Here is a 27155-nt window from a genome sequence, read left to right on the forward strand (position 1 = left end):
GGCTGGTCTCGAACTCCTGACCTCAAGTGATCCTCCTGCCTCGGCCTCCCAAAGTGCTGGGATTACAGGCATGAGCCACTGTGCCTGGTGGGGAAGGAACGCACATTTGAAGAGTGTGGTCAGAATGGCCTCCCTGAGCATTCCACTGAGGCACTGACCTGTTGTCAGCATCAAAAAGTATTAGCCAAAGGGGGACAGAGTTTCTTTCTGGGGTGATGAATATATTCTAAAATTGACTTTGGTGATGGCTGCACTAATCTGTGACTACACTAAAAGCCATTGATCATACATTTTAAATGTGTGAACTGTGTGGTATATGTATTTTATCTCAAAAAGCTGTCAAAAAATTAAAATATCAAAAAAAATAGTCAAAGGTTTACTCATATGTAACTGCACCAAATTCTTTATAAAGGTGGAAAACAGTTCCTTTCTCTAATGTAACGTTTACAAAATCAATAGGGGTGCACAAAGCAAGCTAGGGCACACATGCCAGGCTTGTATTTGTATGGTGCCTGCCCCTTTTCTCCCCAGACCTGGTGAGGTAGCAGTCTCAGGCACACCTGTTCTGTATCACAGGTGGCTGGACAGGGATGGGCACCAGATCCCAGGGAAGCCAATAGACAGGTTGGCCAATGACAGCATAAGCCAGACCTGACAGCCTTTTCTGAAACAAGGACAACAGTAATTAACTGGGCCAACCAGATTCTCTTAGGAAGGTGACTGAAGAACAGGTAAGTACCCAGGTGCACAGTTGTGGAAGGTGAGGCTGAGGACACTCACTGTAGAGGCCCATGAGTAAGCCAAAGTTCAGAGGAAGCAGAAGCTATGAACAGACGGAAATTGTCAATGCTACAGCAGATGGAAAGTTGGTAAAGGGAAATCTAGATGATGGACACAGCAGCAAAACTGGGAGGACCAGCTGGGCCACAAAGCCTTCTCTCAAAGCTAGACAGCCCTGGGTTCCCATGGACTTTCAGGTTCTCATCTCCTATGTTTGCCTCATCTACCAAGCTGAAAAAAGTATTGTCTTTGATTTACATTTTTCAGCAAATTTTAAAAAGCCACCATAGCCTGCTTTCCTTCCGGCATCGTTCCTTTCCCTCTCTCATGCTCTCTCTGCAACTGCACTGCCACCAGGCTAAACCAAAGTCCCCTCGTCAAGGTGAGACTTATCCATTACACCAGGTATCCATGAATGCTCTTCCCTCTTCTAATAATCTGATGAAAAAAACAAAACAATTACACAGAACCTTTTGTGTTTTTTATTCCCATAACTAGACTGTAAATTCTACTAAGACAATACGTTACATATTTGCATCTCTTCCTCCAACTCCCTAAGACCAGTAATAATATAGCGGTCCCTCCTTATCCAGGGAGGATACATTCTGAGATCCCCAGTGGATGCCTAAAACCATGAATAGCATTGTAAACGTTATATATACTATTTCTTCCTATACATACAACCATACAGTGTGGATACCCTGGACAAAGGGATGATTCACATCCCATGTGGGATGGAGCAGGATGTCACAAGATTCCATCACACTACTCAGAAGAGCACGCAGTTTAAAACTCATGAATTATTTCTGAAATTTTTCATGTAATATTTTCAGATCACAGGTAACTGAAACCATGGATAAGGGGGAACTATGGTACACTTCACACTGACAGTGTTGGCCGAACACAGTGGCTCACGCACGCCTGTAATCCCAGCACTTTAGGAGGCCGAGGTGGGTGGATCACCTGAGATCAGGAGTTCGAGACCTGCCTGACCAACATGGAGAAAGCTCGTCTCTACTAAAAATATGAAAAACTTAGCCAGGCGTGGTGGCACATCCCTGTAATCCCAGCTACTCGGGAGGCTGAGGCAGGAGAATCACCTGAACCTGGGAAGCAGAGGTTGCTGTGAGCTGAGAGCGCACCATTGCACTCCAGCCTGGACAACAAGGGTGAAACTCCAACTCAAAAAAAAAAAAAAACAGTGCTCATTGAAGACCTGCAGATTAACTGATGTTAATGGAGAAACACTCCTGAGACCCTCACTCTAGAGTTTTTTAAACTGTTTTTGGAAGATCCAAAATTGGTTTATTCAACAGCCATTCCAATATTTTATACTCCTCCCTACCCCCACCTTCCTCTACAACAAGGACTGGACCACAAACAACTTTTTCCCAGACTTGCCTGGGGCTAGGGACAGCAATTAAAAACTGTGGCCCCCTGAGATCTTGGCAGAAGCCTATTGGAGAGTCCTGGGAAAGCCTGGGATACAGATCTTTCCTCCTTTCCTCTTCCCCTACTTTTTTTTTTCCCCCTCCCCCCCCCCTAGAAAATGGGTGGGTATAAGGACTAGGCCATCTTGCAACCATAAGGAAAAAGGCAAGAAATGTTTAGAATCTTCACCGGTGACAATTAGCCAGCAACCACTTACTATTGACTTATTATGTGACAGGAAAAAAAAACTGCCAACAGGGTCAAGGTCTATCAACTGGCTCTTGTTACGAGCAGCCATTCATTACTGATGCATTGCTCCTCAACACGTATGTGAGATAAATACAAAACAAGGAAAAAATCCACAGCAAACAGCCACAGAGGCTGACTCACAATGCACTACATACACACCCACAACCACTCACACACACCCACACACCCCACCTTCTTTCATGATAGTTCAGGTTCTAAAAGAGTCAAATAGAAAAGTATCGCCTACACTACGTAAGGGCAAGAGAAGGACAAGAGGCAGTATCTATTTTATTGTGTTCATAAGAGCAAAAGCACAGCTACTTCCTAAAATATTTCAGCAGCTTGCCAAAGAAAAGGCCAGTGATGTTAGTGTTTTCCAAAACAGCCCTCTCTTCCTTCTTGCTCACGTGGAACTGATATTCTTATAGCTAAACTAGGGTCCCTTCCTGTCTACAAAGAATCAAACGGAATCAAACACCCTGCAGTTTTCTAGAATAAATTAACTGGAAAGAGATGCCATGAACACAGAATGCCCAGAGTGAGCTGATCACAAGAACTAGTCATGTAAGAGAAAATTTAACAAGTAAAAATAAATAAGTAAAAATTTTAATGAGAACAAAATGATATTTCATTCTGAAGACAAAAAAATTCAAATATTGTATCTTTGGTTTTACTTAAATAAGTATGCTCTTATATCCTTATTGTTTGGAATGTTTTTAAAGTGGTCATTTTAAAAGGATTTTTTTTTTTTTTTGAGACAGAGTTTCACTCTTGCCCAGGCTGGAGTGCAATGGCACGATCTCAGCTCATCACAACCTCCACTTCCTCGATTCAGTGAATTCTCCTGCCTCAGCCTCCCAAGTAGCTGGGATTACAGGTGTCCACCACCACACCCAGATACTTTTTGTATTTTTAGTAGCAATGGGGTTTCACCATGTTGGTCAGGCTGGTCTCCAGCTCCTGACCTCAGGTGATCCACCCACCTCGGCCTCCCAAAGTGTTAGGATTACAGACGTGAGCCACTGTACCCAGCCAGATTTTAATATTTCCTTAGGGACTTTATCATAATTCTAACAAAAGAATTATGTAGCAAAATCATTTATTTGTCTTTTTCCTGTGTAGCAAAATCATTTAATTTATTTGTCTTTTTCCTGTTATTTTTCTTCATGTTAAACAAATTCAGTGCTAAGGCACATGTGTAACAGTAAAATTTCACCCAAATTCTCTCTAGATGGTGAAAGACAATAAAAAAATGTATAAAATAATATTCAGTATGTTGAATATAAGCTATCAAGGAATAACAACAGAAATTCATTCCAAGGAACTAAACTTCTGACAACCCCCACTGAGCTTTTCTTTCTATCTAGAGGCAGTTTGGGGCCCTCAGAAGTTTTCAACACTATCCCAACTGTACCCCAGAACAGCAAGACTCCTTCTAAGCCTATCTCAAAGTTCTGAAGTTTCATCAACTAAGCCAAAACAACTTTCTAGCCCCTTTCACCTCTTGTGCATTATGATTTTCATCATTTTCATCAGATATAAAGTACTCAGCAGGAATTTGCAAGAGAAGCTACAATAGCAACAAATGGTACCAAGTTACTTAGAAAAGGCATTGTTGGCCGGGCGCAGTGGCTCACGCCTGTAATCCCAGCACCTTGGGAGGCCGAGGCGGGTGGATCACGAGGTCATGAGATCGAGACCATCCTGGTCAACATGGTGAAACCCCGTCTCTACTAAAAAAAATATATATATACAAAAAAATTAGCCAGGTGTATGGTGCACACCTATAGTCCCAGCTACTCAGGAGGCTGAGTCAGGAGAACCACTTGATCCCAGGAGGCAGAGGTTGCAGTGACTGGAGATCATCACATCACTATACTCCAGCCCGAGTAACAGAGACTCTGTCTCAAAAAAAAAAAAAGAAAGAAAGAAAGAAAATTGGCCAGGTGCAGTGGCTCACACCTGTTTCTAGCACTTTGGGAGGCCGAGGTAGGTGGATCACATGAGGTCGGGAGTTCGAGACCAGCCTGACCAACATGGAGAAATCCCATCTCTACTAAAAATACAAAATTAGCTGAGCATGGTGGTGCATGCCTGTAGTCCCAGCTACACAGGAGGCTAAGGCAGGAGAATCACTTGAACCTAGCAGGCAAAGGTTGTGGTGAGCTGAGATTGCGCCATTGCACTCCAGCCTGGGCAACAAAAGCGAAACTCCATCTTAAAAAAAAGGAAAGAAAATTGACTTCAGAGTAAACTCAACACTACAGATGAGCTTCATAGACCAACAGAACAGAGCAGATAGCTAAGTGGCCGCTGCAGCCAAGTTTCACATCTCCTCATCTATGGTATAAGAAGGCTGGGCATTCCTTCCAGCTCCAACATAGAAGTCAAGAGACAAGTTTTATTTCCAGCTTTCCATGTGCAAAGTGAGGTTTATTAAATTCAGTATTTACTGGGTAAACTCTGCAGTGTTTTAAAATTGACTAGAGAGTCTTCACTGATACTGTTATTACTTTGCCATATGACTTTGGACAAAATGCTTAACCTTCTGGGTAGCAAGGTCCTCACAGGTGGATCAAGAGAAAATTTACTTCAGCTTAAATACATCGAGAATATCATCACCAAAGAGAATGAAAATATATCTAAAAAGAAAAGGAATAGCTATTTGTGAAGAAAATAAGATAGCAATACAGGTATAAGATAAGCAGCAAATTTAATCAAGGGTCCAGATCAGCATTAATAGTAAAGCAGGCTGGGCGCAGCAGCTCACGCCTGTAATCCCACCACTTTGGGAGGCCAAGGTGGGAGGATCAGTTGAGGTCAGGAATTCAAGACCAGCCTGGCCAACATGGCAAAACTCCATCTCTACTAAAAATACAAAAATCAGCAAGGCGTGGTGGTGCACACCTGTAATTCCAGCTACTCAGGAGGCTGAGGTACAAGAATCACTTGAGCCCAGGAGGCAGAGGTTGCAGTGAGTCAAGATTGCACCAGCCTGGGCAACAAAGTAAGATCCTGTTACCAAAAAAAAAAAAAAAATCAGACTGTGAGTACAGATCAAACCCGTGTACCCTCTATTAAATCATTAACAGCATCATTACTTTTTAAAGTCTGCTTTGTTTAAAAGCAAACAGCAGCCTGTTTTTAAATTTTGAGAATGCAAATAGTATAGACACTATTCCAGATTATATGAAAATGACTTCCTTTCCTATAATTTTTAATAGCTTAAAGGAAATTTCTATCACTTGATGGAAAATATTTAAACTCCTGAACAATAAGCTTCGCAGACATACAACCCCAGGGCTTTATGCAAGATAATACCCCAAATCAGGTCTGTGAAATACTGTATCAATGACGATAATACATATTCTTCTAGAAAACTAAAGGCTTCAGAGAGTATATAACTCTCTGAAGTTACTGTAAAACGGCATTTATTACGAGATTAACTACAGAAGAGGACTGCTGTGAGAAACACTAACTCATATGAAAACACTTAGCACAGTCTCTGAAACACAGTAAGTGCTCAAAAAACAGCAAAAAAAAAAAAACAAAAAACCAGGTGCAGGCTGGGAGAGGTGCCTCACACCTGTAATCCTAGCACCTTGGGAGGCCAAGGCAGGCGTATCATCTGAAGTCAGGAGTTCAAGACCAGCCTGACCAACATGGTGAAACCCCATCTCTACTAAAAATACAAAAATTAGCCAGGCATGGTGGCAGGCGCCTGTAATCCCAACTACTCGGGAGGCTGAGGCAGGAGAATCGCTTGAATCTGGGAGGCAGAGATTGCAGTGAGCCGAGATCACGCCACTGCAGTCCAGCCAAAAAAAAAAAAAAAATGGTGCAGTGGCTCACACTTGTAATCCCAGCACTTTGAGGGGGCCAAGGTGGGTGGGTGGATCACTTGAGGCCAGAAGTTCGAGACCTGCCTGCCCAACATGGTGAAACCCCATCTCTACTAAAAATACAAACAATTAGCCAGGCATGGTGGTGCATGCCTGTAATCCCACCTACTCGGGAGGCTGAGACAGGAGAATTGCTTGAACCCAGGAGGCGGAGGTTGCAGTGAGCCAAGATCGCGCCACTGCACTCCAGCCTAGGCAACAGAGCAAGACTTTGTCTTAAAAAAAAAAAAACTATTATCTATTCCTACTATAACCATCACCATTATTATCATTAGTTCCAGTAAACTTGTTTTAATACATCTTAGATCATGTTTAACAGTAGCTAAACTTATAGATTATCAGACCAATTAAAATCTAACATCTCTAATCTAAAATAATAGTAATCTACTCATTGTTGAGTTTTGTTTTTTGTTACAAGGCAATGTCTTGCTCTGTCGCCCAGACCAGAGTGCAGTGGTGCAATCTTGGCTCACTGCAACCTCCGCCTCCTGGGTTCAAGAGATTTTTCCTTCCTCAGCCTCCCAAGTAGATGGGACTATAGGCATGCACCATCACACCTGGCTAATTTTTGTATTTTTTAGTAGAGACGGGGTTCCACCATGTTTGCGAGGCTGATCTCAAACTCCTAAGCTCAGGTGATCGGCCCACCTCAGCCTCCCAAAGCTCATTGTTGTTTTAAATTAAAGATATTTTATATGCACTTCCATTTAAGCAAACCCAACATATAAAAATTGTATACTAATGCACACAAAACAAGTAGGTTGGGTGACTATTTCCTTTAAGGAAATCACCAATCCCTCTAAAATAATAAATATAATTTAGTTATATCTAAACTACAATTAGATTATGCACACTCAAACACAATGTACACACACAAAGCTGAGTATGTATTAATTCCATTCCATCCTTTCTTCCTAGTATACAGTCTGACTTTCGGTATGCATTCATTAAACTGACGTCACAGTCAGGAAGAAATTAAACACCTCTCTTCATTCTAGGTGAGCCTCCAACACCTTCCAAGGGTCAAATGCTCCCTGATGCATTCACTTCTACCATGGTACCAACTCCCTCTCCACTCCTTTCCATTTTGTTCTCACTGCATGCATTAAACTGAAGAACTGTGTTGACTCAAGACTACGCGTTCAGCTTTAAAGCTTTTGCAATAAAAACTTTAAGGTCAAAAAATACAAAGGTCTTTACAAAGTTGCCTCTTTGTTTTCTGGACAAAGAAGCACTTTTTAAATCTTTGTTCTATGCTTGTCAAGATAAATCAGTCCTGCCACACTCAGGTAAACACTGCCAAAAGGCACTCAACCATCTTATAGCAAACAAAACACTGTTAGCTGTGGTTAAGTGATACATCCTGTTTCTGGATACATGACTGTTCATCAACAGGTTAATTTGCATAGCCATTCAAGCCTTGTAGACAATCTCAATTAAGCCACAACAGTCAATTCTAAAAGATTTCTGAGTTTATATAAAAAATATTTAATTTGACCATTTCAGTTATCCTATTGCAATGAAAAGAAAATAGTGCAAATAGCTACCTACTTTCAAATCCTTACTTTGGATTTCATCCTACATACACAATAAACTGGAAAGATGGAAAATACTTCCAGAGACTATCATACAATTTCAGAAGAAAATAATTTAGACAACTTTTCTAGATGCTTATAGGATTTCTCAATTGATTTCAAATTTAAACTTAAATCAAGAACATACAAAATTAGAAAACATATACACTCTAATTTCCATTCAAAAAATGTTTTCTTTGTTTAAAGGGAAAAAGAATGTAAAATTATTCAACCCACTCTGCTGGATGAATTATACTCACAAAAATTAGTTTTTCTTAATAATGCTTTCTTTCTCTAAAAATAAATAGGAGCACTACCAGCGTCAAAAATTTAAATTAAGCCAGTGCACTGCTATTTAATTTTTTAAATATTTTCTTGGCCTATAACCCAAGCTAAGGTGTTATAAATATTAAGTATTTTAATCTAAGTTTAGGGGTTCATATTGTAAGGCATAGACACCTTACAATACCAACAATCTTGACCTTGTATCCAGGCAAGCTACAGGGACCAGAGTCTTCACTTCCACCCTCTCGCCAATTTTGTCTCTGTCACCCCTTCTATTATGGTTAAAATTAATCAACCAAGCAACGGAAGAAAATAGAAGGCATACTCATTTTGACTCACTATCTTCAGATAGTCCTCATTTGTTTTGCCACATGCAGCCCCTAAGCCCAGATCAAAACAGGTCTAATAAAGTGGGTTTCAAAAGTAAAAGTTCTCTTATATATATGACATAAGCTTTTTTTCTTTAAGACGTAGGGTGTCACTCTGTTGCCCAGGCTGGAGTGCAGCGGCATGATCATGGCTCACTGTAGCATCGATCTCCTGGGCTCAGGCAATCCTTCCACCTCAGTCTCCCAAGTTGCTAGGACTAGAGGTGTGTGCCACCACGCCCCCATCCCTGTTTTTACAAACAGGGTCTATGTTGCCCAGGCCTAGTCTCGAACTCCTAACCTTAAGCAATCCTCCTGCCTCAGCCTCCCAAATTGCTGGGATTACAGGCCTGAGCCACACAGTCCAGCCTATGTACCACTCTTTGCATGTTTAATGTACATAACTTGATGTGTTTGGAGATAAGTATACACCTGTGAAACCATCAAACCAACATCACTATCAATGCCATCACATCCGAAAGTTTCTTCCCACCCCCTCCGGTATCTTTTTGCTTTTGTTTTGTTTTCCTTTTGTGGAAACAGTACTTAAAATGAGATCTACCCTCTTAGGAAAATTTTAAGTATACAATATTGTTAATTGTATCCTCTGTATTACACAGTAGATCTCCAGATCTTACTTATTTTGCACAACTAAAACTTTGTACAGGACATTAGCTTTTTTCCCCAGTTTCTATACCCTTTGTTGTGAGCTGTGGCATTCTGCCCAAGCAATTACTTGCTGCCCACCCCTTCACCCCACTGGTAAGGCACATGATTCGGGCTGGCCAAAGTACACCATCCACCACAGCTTGGCGATTGGTCTATGCTGGGCAAGTGACCCAGGACTGATAGGGCTTTTGTGTACAGCAACTGAAGGTCCAGGTATACTTGTAGCAATTCCAGTTCATGGCTATTGTTTTAGCATAACTGTAATTCTCAAGAGTATCTGGGTTTAGATGACATGGTCTCCCTATCTCTAAGGCAGAGTTTCTCAACCTCAGCACCATGAACATTTCAGGCTGGATCATTCTTCGTTGTAGGGGAGCTGTCCTATGCATAGTAGGATGTCTGGCAGCATCACTGGCCTCTGCCCAAGAGAAATCATGGCATCTCCCTAAAGTAACAACCACGAATTTCTCTGGGCAGTCAAAATCATCCAATTGAGAACCACTGGTCTAGGGAAAAAGAGTCAGTATTCTCTGGAATTCTCAGTGCAGTAAGAAAGGTGTCAGCTTTAAACTACAGTCACCATGGGAAAGTGCCAACCCGAGACAGAAGCCAACTAAGGGAAACGCTACAAATGCAGACAGAACTGACAACACTGTCTGAACCTCTGGATTCAGGGGTGTCTAAATCAAGGCCCAGTCTTTAGTCTTCGCCCATAAGCCAAAATTCCCTTTTTTGCTTCAGCAAGGTTTTAGTCGGATTTCTCTCACTGGCAGCTGAAAGGAATGAGGATCCATAGTATTTTTATAACAACAATCTGAAGAAGGGGAAAAAAAGGTTCAGATTAATTTCTAAACCCTATCCTTTCCACAAAAACAGGACACCAACTCTAGCTCTAGAAACACATGCAAAGAACTTCTCCACCAAAGTCCTCCCTCTGAAGCATCTGAAGGTCTCCACACTCCACATCCCTGAAGGGAAGACAAGGGCTAACTGCATACCACCCACTGAGGGGTATTTTTGTAAGCATTTATTTCTTCTAGGCATTGTTTCTTAAACTAGTTTGAACCTAAGTAGTTAGCTAGAAAAGAGCAAGAGAAGATATTTTTATACCATAGATAATTATTCCACTTTTAACTCTTAAAAGTTCTATTCCTCCTCTTCTCCTGGACAAAGAGGCAGGCACTTGAAAATCCTAAGATCTTCCCAGATGCTGCCAGAGGCATTTTCTTCTCTACAGAAATCCAAAGAGAATCAGCAAAGAACGGTTTTCATGTAATACTTTGGGAAAAAAAAAAGGATTAAGGACCATTTGGGTCTTTTAAGTGCAACAGAACAAAGCGTGAAATGAAGCCTAAAATAGAGGCATGTCTTGATGTCTTGAGGGTTGTTTACCCAAACATTTAACTCCTTTTTCTCCCCTTCAGCCCATTACCTCTTCTCAGCTTAAGGCCATCCCACTCAGTTCAAACAATGAAGAAAACCACTCTTACAAGTCATATATTATTAATATCTATCAACCAGAAAAAGAAAAGTGGCAGGGGAGAGATTAAAATAGAATTACTGAATCTTGTCCTCCAACTCAGAGAAACTAATTCCATCGGCTGACAGTTTCTTCGACGTCCTGCCACAAATATACAAATTTGAGTCTGTAGACATCATTTCCATCACCTCTGTCATCACACAGGTGAGAGAGGTAAGTCCCCCCCTTCACCTGCCCCTTCTTCAACTAGAATCTGAATCCACCTTCTATATTAAGAAGCACTCTGCCAGACACAGTGGCTCATGCCTGAAATCCCAGCATTTTGGGAGGCTGAGGCGAGCGGATCACCTGAGGTCAGGAGGTCAGGAGTTCGACATCAGCCTGGCCAACATGGTGAAACTCTGTCTCTACTAAAAATACAAAAATTAGTTGGGTGTGGTGGCAGGCGCCTGTAATCTCAGCTACTCAGGAGGCTGAGGCAAGACAATCACTTGAACCGGGAGGTGGACTGCAGTGAGTCAAGATCACACCACTGCACTCCAGCCTGGACAAAGAGCAAAACTCTGTTGTTGCTGATGTTGTTGTTGTTTTTTGAAAAAAAAAAAAAAAAAAAAAAAAAAAAGCAGCAGCAGCACTTTGTGCTCTGAGATGGACCTTGAATCTTCAATCTCCTCCTCTCTCCCACTGACCACATGATTTGGGTCTGCAGCCATACCATCCTGAACACATTCAACCTGTCTGATCTCAGAAGCTAATCAGGGTCAACCCTGGTCAGGCCTGGTTACTGGACCCTGCTTAACTTCTGAGATCAGACAGGGTTGAATGTGTTGAAGTATTTGGCAGACCAAATAATTTAGGAGAGCTATCTGTACCCAGGCTCACTGACTTCCTGTGCACTCCCTTCTCAGCCCTTTGCAAACAGGCTCCCAGTCCTGGTTGGCCACCTAAACTACTCTCACAGTATTACCAAGGTCAGTGTGTGGCCCATGCAATGTCAACTGGACTCAGGCTACTTACCTCTCTGGGACATGGCCTTGTCCACTCCCTCCTGCTTCCTGAACACTCTTTCTCCTTGGCTTCTGAGACCCTCTCCTGGTTTTCCATTGCGCTCTCTCAATAGCTACTGCTTCTCGGATCTCAAGTTCTTTCACCCACCCCTTCAAAGATGGAGTTCCTCCAGATTTGCCCTGACCCGCCCTGACCCACCCTGCCTTATCCCTCTACATTCTCTCTCTAGGCAGCCTTGGGCTTCAGCTGCATCTCCAGAATCTTTATCTCCAGCTGTATTCCCCATTCCTGAAATACATACTCATTAAAGAAACACACTACTGAACATGTCTCCTATCAGGAAATACCTCAGCCTCCACATCCAAAACGAAAAACTGATCCTCTCTCCTACAAAAGCTGCTGCTGTGGCTGGACCTCAGTGAATTGCACTCACCGGCCCACAACAAAATCCAAGGCATCAGGGCAGCCCCACACCCAAACACCCCCTACAGCCTGCAGCTGCTAAGTCCTGACTCCTCTTCTGCCACCAAAGTCTCTGGCCTAGCTGACTGACCCCCCCAACCTCAGTCCTGCGGTCCTGGATTCATTTGCACAACCGCAGCCTGGGAAAGCTTTCTACAATGCAAGTCAAATCATGCCACTCCCCTGCTCAAAACTTTTCAATTACTTCCCACTGTCCTTAGAGTGAAGCCCTCAACCAGCTTTCCAAGGCCCTTCCCCACCCTGCCCTCACCCCCTCGGCAGCACCATTCTTCCCCTCAGTGCAGATTCTCAGGCCCACCTGAGCTCCATTTTTCCATCCGCAGGACGTGCTCTCTCTGGCCTCTCAGATGCATTTTCCCTGCACCTGGAAAATAGTACTTCTTCCCCACTCTCAGCAGGGAAAGCTCCAATCCCTCCTTTTGGTCTCGGCCTAGAAGTTTTACTTTCTTGAAGCCTTTTCGAAACCCGCCAACTACGTAGTCCTTTTAACCACGATTACTGAATCCCATACTCATTCAACAACATGAATGTAATTGCTTTTTAAATGATTTGCTGTTTCCTGCACTAGAACTCAAACTTCTACACAAATATACAAGTTTCTTCTCACTGTTAAACCTCTAGCTACTAGCCCACCATAGCTGGAGTTCAATGACAAGATGACACCACTTCACCATTGTTATAAATAAGGTTACTCTAGTGATGACTGTGAATAGATTTTTAATTTTTTTCTCTACACCTTAGAAAACACAGAGAAGTTCACTATGGTTCAGACAATTTTCTAAGTACTTTAAAAATAATTTAAGCCTAGCAATATTTTAAACATTTAACTTATTTTTTTTTTGAGATGGAGTTTTGCTCTGTCGCCAGGCTGGAGTGCAATGGCATGATCTTGGTTCACTGTAACCTCCAAATCCCTGGTTCAAGTGATTCTCCTGCCTCAACCTCCCAAGTACCAGGGATTACAAGCACATGCCACCACATCCAGCTAATTTTTGTATTTTTAGTAGCGATGGGGTTTCACCATGTTGGCCAGGATGGTCTCAATCTCCTGACCTCGTGATCCGCCTGCCTCAGCCTCCCGAAGTGCTGGGATTATAGCCATGAGCCACAGTGCCTGGCCCATTTTAAACATTTAACTATTATCCACATTTTACAGAGGAGGAAATCAAGGCACAGAGAAGTTAAACAACTTGCCCAAGGTCACGCAGTAAGTAAACCTGATTTCTAAGACCTATTTTAATATCTTTGCCATGCTGCCTTTGACTTACGTTTCACAAAATAAAAACAAAACTATCTGTCAGCATGGCAGAGAATCTGTCTGATTCTCAAATAAATGTAATGGCATGTCAAGGACACACTATTCCCTTGTACTTCTGGCTTTGTCCTGAAAACTTTAAAGCAAAGGTTTTCAGTAATACATTAGATTTTAACACACTATTATGGATGGTTTCTCCTATTCATAAATGAAAGGACGCTATATTCAGCTCTGTCCTTCAAAATATGGCAGATTGGAAGAAAAAAGAACATGTGCCAGGCACGGTGGCTCACACCTGTAATCCAAGCACTTTGGGAGGCCGAGGCAGGCCATCACCTGAGGTCAGGAGTTTGAGACCAGCCTGGCCAACAAGGTGAAAGCCCATCTCTACTAAAAATACAAAAAAATAAGCCGGGTGTGGTGGCACGCACCTGTAATCCCAGCTGCTCAGGAGGCTGAGCCAAGAGAATCACTTGAACCCAAGAGGCGGAGGTTAAAGTGAGCCAAGACTGTGCCACTGCACTCCAGCCTGGGCTGTAGGAGCGAGGTTCCATCTAAAAAGAAAAAGAAGAAGAAGAACATGTATTCACAGACTATTTCTACCCTACTATGGGCAACACCACAACTGTGCTCAAGTTCAACCAAAGGAAGTCAAGATAGAGTTATTTTAATAGTAATAAAAACAATAGGCACCTACCATAGCCAGGCAGAGTCCTAAGATCTTTTAATATGTAATGTGAGGACTAAATACCACCGCCCAGTGAGGCAGAGTTCTTACTAGGGCCATATTACTAATAAAGAAAAATGTAGGCACTGAAGGCTTAAGTTACTTGCCCAAAGTCACACAGCTAATAAACAGTGAAGCCAACTTTACAGTCAGAGAAGAAAGCACTCATTTTTAGAGACCATTCAACATCCTGTATTCAGACCCGAGATGACAATGCTGTGGCCAAAGTGAATTCTCCTCCAGCCACACACCTCACCATGACTTGCCACCGGAGAGTAATACTGATGGTAGAAGGTGCCTGTGGGTGAACAAGTCAACAAGTCCAGAGAAATCATACTCACCGTTGAAATATTAAGTGGTACTAGATTATCTTCCTGAGGAAACACAGGGAGGAAATTCTAGTTGGACCAGAGAGTCAGGCCTAGCAATGGCAGCAACCTGGGGTGTGATTCCAGTCCATCTCAGAGATGACAGAGATGCCTGCCTTTACAATGTAAAGCATCTGGAGTTCTTCTGTGTGTGTGTGTGTGTGTGTGTGTGTGTGTAGAACTATTATCAACACCTTCTCAATACAAAAGCATCCTCCTGGCAATTACATTTCTGTGTTAGGATAAGTAAAGGAAACAGGCCTGCCAGTGTTAGAATGTAAAGCATCTGGTGTTTTCGTGTGTGTGTGTGTGTGTGTGTGTGTGTGTGTGTGTGTAAAGAGAACAATATCAAGTCCTTCTCAATACAAAAGCCTCCCCCTGGCAATTGTGTTCCTGTGTTGGGATAACTAAGGGAAGCAGGCCTGCCAGTGTTTGCTTTGGGGCTTACCACAAGATACCAGCCAGTCCCTGCCTGAAAATCATGTTCATCTGCCCCAACTAGCTTGACAGTTACCAGAATTCTTCACGTGCATTGTGTTTATACTAACATCTTCCTTCTAGTCAGAAGTCTAATTTCAATGAAGCAAAAAGGCTTTTAAAGATTTTTTGTTTCTGACTCAAATCAGTTCTCTTACAGTCCTGAGACATGAACTGGCTTACTCTGATTATCCATCATGCTAGGCTGGTAACAAAATATCAAAAAGAAAATGGGTTAAATGTTTTTAAGATTCACGGATTCATTAATTACTGACCGTTTTGAAAGCTAGTATCCTAAATTTATAAAACTAATTTCAATAAGGCTTTCATAATATTCTCTAAATATATTGTTTTTTCATCCAAAAAATACATAGGTAGAAGGTACATCATAGAACATCAATTAACAAAATCCTTTTAAATGTCACTTGTAGGAAAAAGAGGTTGAACTCAATGAAATAAAGCTACACGTATCCAATTGGATGAATCTCACAAAATATTCAGGGAGAAAAAATGTAGGATGAAACCATTATATAAAATCTAAACACATGCAAACACATTATATATTGTTTATGGATGTGCACAACTGTATCAAAATGCCTAAGAATAATAAACACCAGATCTGAGATAGTTCCTACCCCTTGGGGAGAAGAATGGGTATAAAAGACGCTTTCATTAAGCTGGGGGGCAATGAATGTTTATTGTGAGACTCTGTATCTTTTTATATTTCTAAAGTATCTCAAACTTTTTAAGGAAGAACAAGCCTAATATTAAAAGAATAAGTTAAAAGTTACTCTACTAAAGGGTAGGAAAAGGAATGGGGAGGAAAAGAGAAAGGTGGAGATTGAGAGACAGACACAGAGGGTCTGTGTCTGGTAATGGATTCTAAATCAGCCTAACCTTGGAAGGTCTATACTGTACTCACAGTACAAATTAGCAATCAGTTTAAATTATAATAATGACACCAGAGGGGCCTTAAAATTTGACAAATTTTAAATCATAGTCATTATAATAAGCTAAGAATAATATTCTAGGTAGATCATCAAATGTACACACACTCTAGATAACCAAGATTGATCATCACTTCCCCAGAAGACCATGGTTACAAGTTACACACCTTTACACACAGACAGCTCATTACTGTGGTTAAGGATTTTGGAGTTAGAGAAACCTAGGTTTACATTCCAGCTCCACCAATGACAAATTGTGATTTAGACAAGCTATTAATCTCTCTGAATTCAGGTTCCTAATCTATAAAATATAGTAAATAATGCAACCCACTGAGTAATTCCTCATTTAACATAATGCTTATGCTGAATTTAGCACAAAGTAGAAACAGTAAATGCTTAATAAACCTATTAAAATTAAAGTATATGCATTTTCAATAACATAAAACATATTTATCAAGTAATTTATAATTGCCTAAAACATAATTTCATTAAAAGTAGCCTAGTAAGGTCAGGCGTGGTGGCTCACACCTGTAATCCCAGGACTTTGGGAGGCCGAGGCAGGTGGATCACCTGAGGTTAGGCATTCAAGACCAGCCTGACCAACATGGTGAAACCCATCTCTACTAAAAATTACAAAAAATTAGCCAGGCGTGGTAGTGGGCGCCTATAATCCCAGCTACTCGAGAGGCTGAGGCAGGAGAATCACGTGAACCTGGGAGGTGGAGGCTGCAGTGAGCTGAGATTGCACCACTGCACTCCAGCCTGGGCAGCAACAAGAGTGAAACTCCATCTTAAAAAAAAAAAAATATATATATATATATATATATATATGGTGATAAACAGCTACTGAAGTCACAGAATTCAAAACAGCTTCTTTGGGAATTTGTCCAGGGGACTTTGAGGATTCTGCTGTAGAGAATAGGATTATCTAACAGCTCTTAGGAAAATCCCTCTTAGGGATGTCTCTGGCTGTCTTTTTTTTCACTGTGAATTTACCACAGCAAAGACAAGCTGTTAATTTTGAGTTCACATCCTCAAAAAGTATCTCTGTAATTTGAAGCATCTGAAGGTTGCAGTCATGTACCAAGTTGTCATGTCAATACCCTAAACTGCTCTCTCTCTGTCTCTCTTATCAGTCCCTCGGAGGAGAGGCCTGCTGCTGACTGCTTGAACCTCGACTGTAGATTGCTTACTAGATTTGCAATGACCTTAGCAACACATTCTACTTCATCCTCAAATCTTTGTGAATCAAAAATAAATTCTAGAAAATATTTTCCCAAGATACTACTGAGCTCTGATTTGCCAATATATTTTCAAGATTTTCCAGCATCCTAAACTACAACCAAAATTTGGAAGCCTTTCCAGGGTCTGACAATTTTGTCTCTCTTCTTGGTCACTGGTAATGGTGCTTTGGAGAAATATACTGTTAGGGGTAATAAACGCTAAAAGGTTAGATAACTGGTCTAGGGTGCAGAGCAGCTATTGTGAGGCAAGAACAGGGCCTTAATATTAAAACATATACCTGTAATTTAGATATGTCATCATAATTGTTAACCTTTGAGCAACTTATACTAAATGCTTTACAAGTACTAACAAATCCTTTAGTAACCCAATATAGTAGGTAGTATTATAATCTCTATTGTATTGACCAGAACAGAGATACAGAAAAGCTAAGCAGCTTGAGCAAGGATCCCCTGTTAGTAGGTGGCTGAGCTTGGGTAGGAACCCAGGCAGGCTAGTACACCTCAGCTTATGCTCTTAATCGTCTATATTATATTCCATCAGCTGTTTTAAAGATTAAACACAAAAATGCCCTCCTCTGTCTTCCTTATTAAAAGTCTACAATGTACGCTAGTCCCTTAAAAAAAAGCACAGCAAAAATGACTAGTCAAAGGAACCCCAGCAAATGGGAGGAGACAGGTGACACGTCAAAAAAGACAATGAGGACATGAGATTACTGACTGGCTAATAAAAATCTCTTCTTCTAAATAAACATGGCTCTGCTGCTGGCCTGGTGGCAGGCTCTAAATAGGAACAACTCTAAGTGGAGTCAAAGACCACCTGCAGTGAGTAAAGCTTTTCAAGGCTGTCTGAGTCCCCACCCTGGCTCACATCTGACTGTAATTATTTACACAGCCAGTCCGCATTCACATTGGGGACCAGCCCACTGGAATAAAACCCCAAGTGACAGTTTGACTTAACCTAGGTGATGCCCCAAATTGTACGGGGTCTATGATAACTTCTTTGGGACAAAGAATGCAATGAATATTCCTTTCCATTAGGGAAAAAAATATATTGCAATTTTAAAACTTTTTAAAATAGCATTTTATTATCTATAGCTCTCTAAATCCCACTTGATGGGTGCATAATCACAAAATTTACAACTATAGGGCCGGGTGCAGTGGCTCACACCTGTAATCCCAGCACTTTGGGAGGCCAAGGCAGGCAGATCACCTGAGGTTCGAAGTTCAAGACCAGCCCGACCAATATGGTAAAATCCTGTCTCTTAAAAAAACAATTTTAAAAAAAGAAAAAAAAATGTACAACTACACCACTTTATCAAAATTAGGGCATTAAGGCCGGGCACAGTGGCTGACACCTGTAACCCCAGCACTTTGACAGGCCGAGGGGGAGGATCACATGAGACCAGCAGTTCAAGAACAACCATGGTGAAACCCTGCCTCTACAAAAAAAAAAAAAAAAAATACAAAAATTAGCTGGGTATGGTGGCACGTGCCTGTAATCCCAGCTACTCGGGAAGCTGAGGCATAAGAATCACCTGAACCCGGGAGACGGAGGCTGCAGTGAGCTAAGATTGCGCCACTGCATTCCAGTCTGGGCAACAGAGGGAGACTCCATCTAAAAAAAAAAAAACCAACCACACACAAAAACAAAACCCTAGGGCATTAAGTAGCAGAAAACCCAACTCAAAACTGTCTTATGTCATTTAACAAGACATTCAAAGCATAGAAAAACCCATGGGTCCCCCAACAGCATCAAGAACCCAAACTGAGTTAGCACACCATGCCACTTATTCTCAGGCCAAAGATAGTGGGTAGGAGTTCCGTTCCAGGAATCACAAGAGAATACAGAAAAGTAGAAAGCCACATTTTTTTGAGTCTCCTATGACAAAAGGAAACCTCTCTCTAAAGTATCCAGAAGACCTTCTGTCATGTTTCACTGGCCAGAACTGGGATACAACCTCATTCTTTTAATAATTACCAATCCAGAGAATGGGTGTATTATAACTGAGTTAGAGTTTAGCTTCTCAACCCTGACTGCTTCTTTTCAACACTTCCCCAAGGTGATTTTATTGAGTAGCTAGGATTGAGAACCACTGAGTTAAATTAATCAGAATGACCCTGAATTGCCTTCCCCTGTGATTTTATTGAGCAGCTAGGATTGAGAACCACTGAGTTAGATTAATCAAAATTACCCTGAATTGCTTTCCCCTGAGTCATTTGAAAAGGATGCAGATACTTGAACAAAATCTGGATTGTCAGAGGGGAAAAGGAATGTTGGCTGAACCGGCAATCGTGTCTACACAACCATTTTACATTTGTGTTTCAAAACACTTTCACACCATTTTATTCATTCCTCAATGCTTTCTGTATCAGAACCATTTTACAAAAAAGGAAATCGAGGCTCAAGTTTACAAAATAGAAAAATTATTTTTAGTCTTCCAAATCTCAGTAGGTTTAATGTAATGGCAACTTTAAAAATTTCCCCAAAAGAATATTTCTCTGAAATAGTAAACATACAGACAGCAAAAGGGAACTTTTACGTTTTTCCTAAGAGAAACAAAGCAAAAACCATTAAAATGCCGAGGCTTAAAAGAATTACTAAAACCGCCGGGCAGTGGCTCACACCTGTAATCCCAACAATTTGGAAGGCTGAGGCGGGTGGATCACCTGAGGTCAGGAGTTCGAGACTAGCCTGACCAACATAGAGAAACCCCATCTCTACTAAAAATACAAAAAAATTAGCCAGGCATGGTGATGCATACCTGTAATCCCAGCTACTCAGGAGGCTGAGGCAGGAGAATCGCTTGAACCCGAGAGGCGGAGGTTGCAGTAAGCCAAGATCGCGACATTGCACTCCAGCCTGGACAAGAGCGAAAATCCGTCTCCAAAGAAAAAAAAAAGTACCAAAACCAAGTTTGGAATACATAAATTCTTGTCCTGGCTCTGCCACTAACAAGGTCCTTTACATCCTTTTCCATGCCTGTTCAGTAGGAGCAGACTCACTAATGAGGGCCCCTTCCACTTCAGAAACAGAGCTAGACAATTTCAGTTTACTACAGAGCATTTTATATAACTATATTAGTGCTTACTAACTGTAAGGACTATTTGTTTTAAAAAATATTTGCCCACAGAACAAGGTATGTTTTCTCAAGACTGCCTCGTGTAAAATATACGAGAAAAGCATATATGGCTTATTGCTGTTTCTGGCAACTGTGCTATCTACCCATATAAATCATAAGCAATCGAAACTACACAGACATCATAAAGTCTTCCAAAAGTTTAAATTGCATTGAAAGAGGACACTGGTTATTCTAAGAAAGGAAACTACTTTAAAAAGAAAACTAAAAAAGTCATTTGAACAAAGAATTCATTGAATTGAGTGAATTATCTCCAAATCTACCACTTAAATCAATGGCTCTTCTCTTTGGAGTTTCTCCTCACCCCCAGTGCTATCTCCAAATTCACCCTACACACAAATGTGCAGTACTGTCTCCAAACCATCTCTTTTCTATTAAGTCAGCCTTCTGCTGAAAAGCCTTCAGTAACTCTCCACAATATAAAGTCCTGACCTTTCCATTCACCCCAGCCTACTATTCCCTGAAAAACGACCATTCCAGCCAAACTAGTCTCTTCACTCTTCCCCAAATACTGCAAATGTTCTAGTCTGTCGTTTCCAATATAAGGTTCTACTCCTTTCTTAAAATACCAGTGAGTTCCAAACTTCCAACAAACTTCCTCCACTGTAACATACAAACCCTCATTCCTGGAAAAGTTAGAATACTTTTCACCAAATTTTTAACCTTGTAACATGTATGTGTGTATATCCTTTGTTTCTTCAAGAATTTAGCACAGTGCAGGAAAGAGTTCAAAAATGTTCCTTAGATTGAAGTAAATTCAACTACAGGACAATAAACTCAAAGGCAAGGGCCTCTACCCTATAGTAAGTCTTTGTATCTAATTCCAATATTAAACAAATTGTAGATGCTAGGCTGGGCACAGTGGCTCACACCTGTAATCCCAAAACTTTTGGAGCCCGAGGTGGGTGGATCACCTGAGGTCAGGAGTTCCGGACCAGCCTGCCCAAAATGGCGAAACCCCGTCTCTACTTAAAACAAAAAACAAAAAAATTAGCCGGGTGTGGTGGCAGGTGCCTGCAATTCCAGCTACTTGGGAGGCTGAGGCAGGAAAATCGCTTGAACCCAGGAGGTGGAGGTTGCAGTGAGCTGAGATCGCGCCACTGCACTCCGGCCTGGGGACAAGCGTGAAACCCAGTCTCATAAAAAAAAAAAAAAAAATTGTAGGTGCTAAATATTTGTTGATTGCTATCTAACTGAACTCATCAGTAAGTCTTCAGGTCCCGTAGGCCTCAAAACTCTGTAAATATTTATGGAAGATTTCAAAGCGTCAAGACATCAAAATTACATATTGAAATCTTCCAAGAATGAAATGCATGCAGGAGACACTAGGCAGGGCAATTAAAAATGGAAATCACTTTAACACACAATTCTCGAAATGCTCAAAAGCCATTTTTGTAAAACAAAATGTAAAATATCTGGAAACATACACAATCTGACCTAGTGGGTTTTCTTCTGCAGATCCTCCACCTAATGCCATTCCTTGACTCTCTGATGTTATACAAAAGCTCAACTGGTAGGTGAACCATTTACCTACACTGCAATTTCAAACAACCTCATCAAGCCATTTTCAAATGCTGCAGAACCTTATTAGTTCCCCTAAGAAGTAGGGAGGGGAAACTGGATGCAAAAGAGTTACAAGACCTGCTCAATTTTCCTACAGCCAGGCCCTATCCAGTGAAGAAGAATTAAACAACTCAGGTCCCCTGTCTTAGTCCAGGGCTGTCTTTTTGTTGTTGTTGTTAGATGCAGTCTCTGTCGATAGACTGGAGTGCAGTGGTGCGATCTCGGTTCACTGCAACCTCCGCCTCTCGGGTTCAAGCGATTCTCCCTCAGCCTCCCAAGTAGCTGGGACTACTGGTACTCATCTCCACGCCTAGCTAAATTTTGGATTTTTTTTTTTTTTTTTAAGTAGAGACGGGGTTTCACCATTATAGGCACGAGTCACCGCACCCGGCCTACTCTTATTCTTAGTACATGTAATAAGTATGCCTGTCCAACTTTTTATTTTTATTATTTACTTATTTGGAGACGGAGTCCCAGTCTGTTGCCCAGGCTGGAGTGCAGTGATGCGATCTCGGTTCACTGCAACCTCCGCCTCCCGGGTTCAAGCGATTCTCCTGCCTCAGCCTCCCAAGTAGCTGGGATTACTGGCACACGCCACCATGCCCAGCTAATTTTTGAACTATTTTTTTAGTAGAGACGGAGTTCACCACTACAGGCGTGAGTCACCCACCGCGCCCGGCCGACTCTATCTTAGTACATGTACTAAGTACGCCTAGCCAACTTTTGATTTTTTATTATTTATTTACTTATTAGGAGACAGAGTCCCACTCTGTCGCCCAGGCTGGAATACAGTGGCACGATCTCGACTCAGTGCAACCTCCGCCTCCCGGATTGAAGCGATTCTCCTGCCGCAGCCTCCCAAGTAGCTGGGACTACAGGCGCCCACCACCATGCCCAGCTAATTTTTGTATTTTTAGTAGATGTGGTTTCACCATGTTGGCCAGGATGGTCTCCAGCTCCTGACCTCGTGATCTGCCCATGTAGGCCTCCCAAAGTGCTGGGATTACAGGCTCTTAGTCTTTGACAAGAACTGTAAGTAAACTTTATGGACCAAGCGGGAAAAGGCATGTGAGCTACAGCTGTGTTCCTGTCACCTTCTGGGAAATAATTTAAACATAAATTCTTAATGAACATAATGAGAAAAAAAAAGACTTCTTTATTACTCTAAAAGCGTGATTACAAATTATGTTTCCTATGCTAAAGGACAAGAATCAAAAGGAGTAAGATACCAACTCACAAATTCAAGAAAGTCTACAGTCTGGACCGGGGGCGGTGGCTCACGCCTGTAATCCCAGCACATTGGGAGGCCAAGGCGGGTGGATCACGAGGTCAAGAGTTCAAGACCAGCCTGGCCACGATGTTGAAACCTTGTCTCTACTAAAACTACAAAAAAAATTATCTGGGCGTGGTGGTGGGCAAGTGTAATCCCAGCTACTTGGGAGGCTGAGGCAGAGGACTGCTTGAACCTGGGAGGCGGAGGTTTCAGTGAGCCGAGATCCCGCCATTGCACTCCAGCCTGGGCATCAGAGCAAGACTCCGTCTCAAAAAAAAAACAAAAAAAAAAATACTCCACAGTCTGGAGGAAGGCTGACATCTGGTCCCCCAGATGCACTGGCTGCTCTTGGAACCTAAGGTATGCGTTCTGATAGCAGGAAAGCTAATATGCTGTCACAGAAATAGCTTTCTACCAGTGGCCAAACTGCCTTTGCCCTCGGCCTCTCTCCACATATCTCTAGCTCCAAACGGAGCTACTACAGCCAATAAAAGAGAAGGTACGTTCCCGGCCCAGTGATTCTAGCTAACACCAAGTGCTCATTCTCATGTTGACTCTGCACCCCCTCCCCCAACTCCTCCTTTTTATGCTCACTCCTCCATACGTATAGCGCCCTCCTACTTCCCACCCAACACACATACCAGATGCCAAGGGCCTGGAGAACCCTCAACCAAATAAGCCCACTTGTAACATGTCCCAGAGTCCCATTTCTGATTCAAGCAACAGAGACTTCAAAACAAAACAAACAAACCAAAAACCCCTAAGTGAGTCCCAATCCTGATTCTGCAACACCAATGAGGTAAGAAAACCAAAAGGAACCTTTGGAGATCATCCAGAGAAGTTGAGCGACTTGCTTTCAAAATTACAGGGATGGCTCACTAAATACTTCCCACAGAAACGTACTTCAACTCATTCATTAAATGCATATTTACTGTGCCAGGCACCATGCTGGGTGCCCGAGACACTATGTTCAATATGTTTTATTTGTCCTTAATGAAAAATAGAGCGGGGACGGTGGGGGGTGGGAGTGGGGGCGCGGTCTGGAGAACAGTGAGATGGGGGATTTTCCCCAGAGGCGGTATCTACAAACAAATGCACAACGAACGAATACCCTAGGCTGAGAATTACTGAATTGAGAATCTAGGTGAGTGATAAAGGCCCTAAGAACCCAGCTCCCCAAGGCTGGATACTGCCCAAGTCCCTGTCTGCTGTATGGGCAGGTCTTTTAAAGAGGGAAAGGGGGCATTCACAGCCATCCTCCGAAGGGGTTGTGGGTCCAAGGGACGGTCAGGCTGCCCAGCTCCTCACTGTAGCTAATTCCGCCCCATTTTCCAGCAGCATCACTAACTCAGTATTTCTGCAGGAATGTTGGCCCTCTCTCTCCTAGAGTCTTCTCAACTACACTAAAATACACTTAACTCTTCTATATCTCCATTTTTCTTCCAAGTTTTTCAAAAGACAGAGAAGTTCGGGGGAGGAAGGTATCAAGCCTAACTGGGGTGGAATTCCCTGTTTGCAAGCGGTGCCCGCCCGGGCTAGAGGGCAGGCTGTCTGCTCACTCTTCCAAACCCAATCTTTGAACCCTCCTCAGCACCGGAGGGGAGGAATGTGCGGAAGCAGCATAAAGCCAGGTGGACTTTCAGGTTTAGCACGTGAAGGGCCTGGAACAAGACTGTAGGGGAAAATCAGACAATGAGAGGGAAAGGGTGAAGCTTAAGGGGACTCCGGAAAAATTCAACACCCCTGCAGGGTTTCAAACAATCCTCAGGAAAGTTCTTTTGAGAGATCACAAGACAAAACTAGGCAAACAGATGCCTCTGTTTTAAAAGAGATTGTGAGCAGCTTGAGGCAGCAATGAAACCTGACTCCGGGCCAGGAGAGCCTAGGGTCGGTCCACTGGAGCGCGCAAGCAGCGAGGGGTGCTCGGTGGGGGCCAGGCGGGGCCCGCTGGCAGCTCGTTCCGCTGCCGCAGAGCCGCCGGGAATGGGGACTCGCCTCGCTGCCTGGGGGAGGAATGACCCCAGGGACCCGCCCCCCCGGGTTCAGAGAGAGCCGGGCAGGTCCGGAGCGAATTCCCAGGACAGGAGACCCCCCAGTCCCCCGCCGGGAGAGGCTCCTCCCCTCCTCGCCGCAGCCCGTCCGCGCCCGGGTCCCCGCTTACTTTTGGTAGCAGCGATGAGGTTCTTCCCGTCCTTGATGAGCTCTTTGATGAACTTGTTGGTCCTCTCGAGTTCCGCTTCGTGAGCGCGGATCCTCTCCCGGAACCACGGGCTGTCGAGGTAGCAGTCGCTGAACTCCAGGGGCTGCAGCCCCATGACGGCAGCGGTCCCGGCGCGGTGCGCTCGCCGCGCCCTACTGCCTGAGCCGGGCTCCGAGGCCGCTGCCAGGTGCGGCGCCGCGCGTTCGGGGAGCCCGCAGGAGCTAGCAGGCCCGGGCGCGCGGCGAGCGAGGCGCGGACATGTCCCACAGAGCCGAGTCCTGCGGCGCGGAGGAGCGGCCGCCGAAGCCGAGACCAGCGCGAGCCGCGGCTCCCCAATCCCGGCAGCCCCCGCCAAGCTCTGAGCGCCCGGGGCCCCGCCCAGCCCGGCCCCCGCGCGGCAGACACTCCCCGAGGCGCCGCCCGGCCCGGCCCTGCCCGCGTTCCCGTTCGCCCCCTTCTCTTTCCTCCGCCTTCCTTCTTCCTCCCTTCCCTTCCCTTCCCCGGACTGCTCTTCCCCACGCGCAGCTGCCCCTCCTCTTCCTTGCGAGGCGTCCTCGGGCTAGAATCTCGCCCCGCGGCTCGCGCGGGCCCTCCCCTTCGCTTGGGCTCCCGGGGCCGGGGTGACTCACAGTCGGCTCCCGGCTGTACGGAATCCGACCCGGACGGAGAAGGAGCGTCTTAATTGCAGTCCTTAGTCCCCGCAGGCGAGCGACCTAACTCGGAGGCAGCTGCCTTTCAGAAGGAGATGATTGACTCATTTATCTCATTTATCCTGGGACGCCCCGCAACCCCCTAGCTGGGAACGAAGTCGCACAGGGGGCTTTTTCCGTATCTCGGTTCCTTTCCCCATTTAAAGTGAGATGCGTGGTAAATCTCCGCTTGAGATCGAAGCCTTACAAAGGCAAGAGCGTTTTCTGGGTAGCCCAGCAGCTCCTATTACACTCCTCTGCGTATCCACACTAAATGACTTAGGTGAAGGGAGCGGATGGCTAAACCACAGAAAAGTTGTTTCTGTTGTGTTCAGCAGATTAAATTTGCTTGGGTAGCTAGAGATGATCTTTATTATTCTAAAAATAACCACCGGAAAACATGCTAGGTAACCTGTGGTTTTCACCGCGTGGGGGTCACCATCACTGAGAATTTATGCCAGTGCCCTCAAAAAGCCTATTTTGTGTGTTCTGTAACAACTCCAGTGTGTCCCAAAAAAAGTTAAGGCATTTGAAAGTGTTGAAATGTATACCTTAGGCCACAAGCGGTGGCTCACACCTGTAATCCCAACACTTTGGGAGACGGAGGCGGGTGGATCACCTGAGGTCAGGAGTTCGAGACCAGCCTGGCTAACATAGTAAAACCCCATCTCTACTAAAAATACAAAAATTAGTCGGGTGCGGTGGCACGTGCCTGTAATCCCAGCTGAGGCAGGAGAATCGCTGGAACCCAGGAGGTGGAGGTTGCAGTGAGCCGAGATCGCAGCACTGCACTCCAGCCTGGGCAACAGAGCTAGATTCTGTCTAAAAAATAAAAATAAATAAATAAAAACCCTCTGGTTTATTCAATGTGCCCATATTTTTTTTTTGGAACAAAAGTTGTATAAAACAATGTCACAACATCATAAAAAATATTACTTATTTCACACACATGTAAATCCAGTGTTAAAGAGCTGGTGAATATGAATCTTAATTCAGTACTGAATAGGTCTACTATAACCACAATGAGGGGAGGGGCCTGATTAATT

General features: G+C 43.4%; 1 protein-coding gene across 4 annotated transcripts in view; it reads right to left on the minus strand.

Moving 5' to 3' along the window:
* Positions 1–25754, minus strand: part of ARHGAP10 (Rho GTPase activating protein 10) — a 337434-nt gene extending 311680 nt beyond the window's left edge. For 2 of the 4 annotated variants that reach the window (XM_064383837.1, XM_064383836.1), the window contains exon 1: positions 25382–25754. In XM_064383837.1, coding sequence (XP_064239907.1) covers positions 25382–25535 — 154 coding nt within the window. In that variant the 5' untranslated portion in view covers positions 25536–25754. The remainder of the gene's footprint in view (positions 1–25381) is intronic. The other 2 variants (XM_064383838.1, XM_064383839.1) reach the window with 1 other exon arrangement.
* Positions 25755–27155: the final 1401 nt, after the last annotated feature.

This window comes from Aotus nancymaae, unplaced genomic scaffold, assembly GCF_030222135.1.
Source record: "Aotus nancymaae isolate 86718 unplaced genomic scaffold, 86718_ANA_hifiasm-v0.15.2.pri h1tg000033l, whole genome shotgun sequence".
Taxonomy (NCBI): Eukaryota; Metazoa; Chordata; class Mammalia; order Primates; family Aotidae; genus Aotus; species Aotus nancymaae.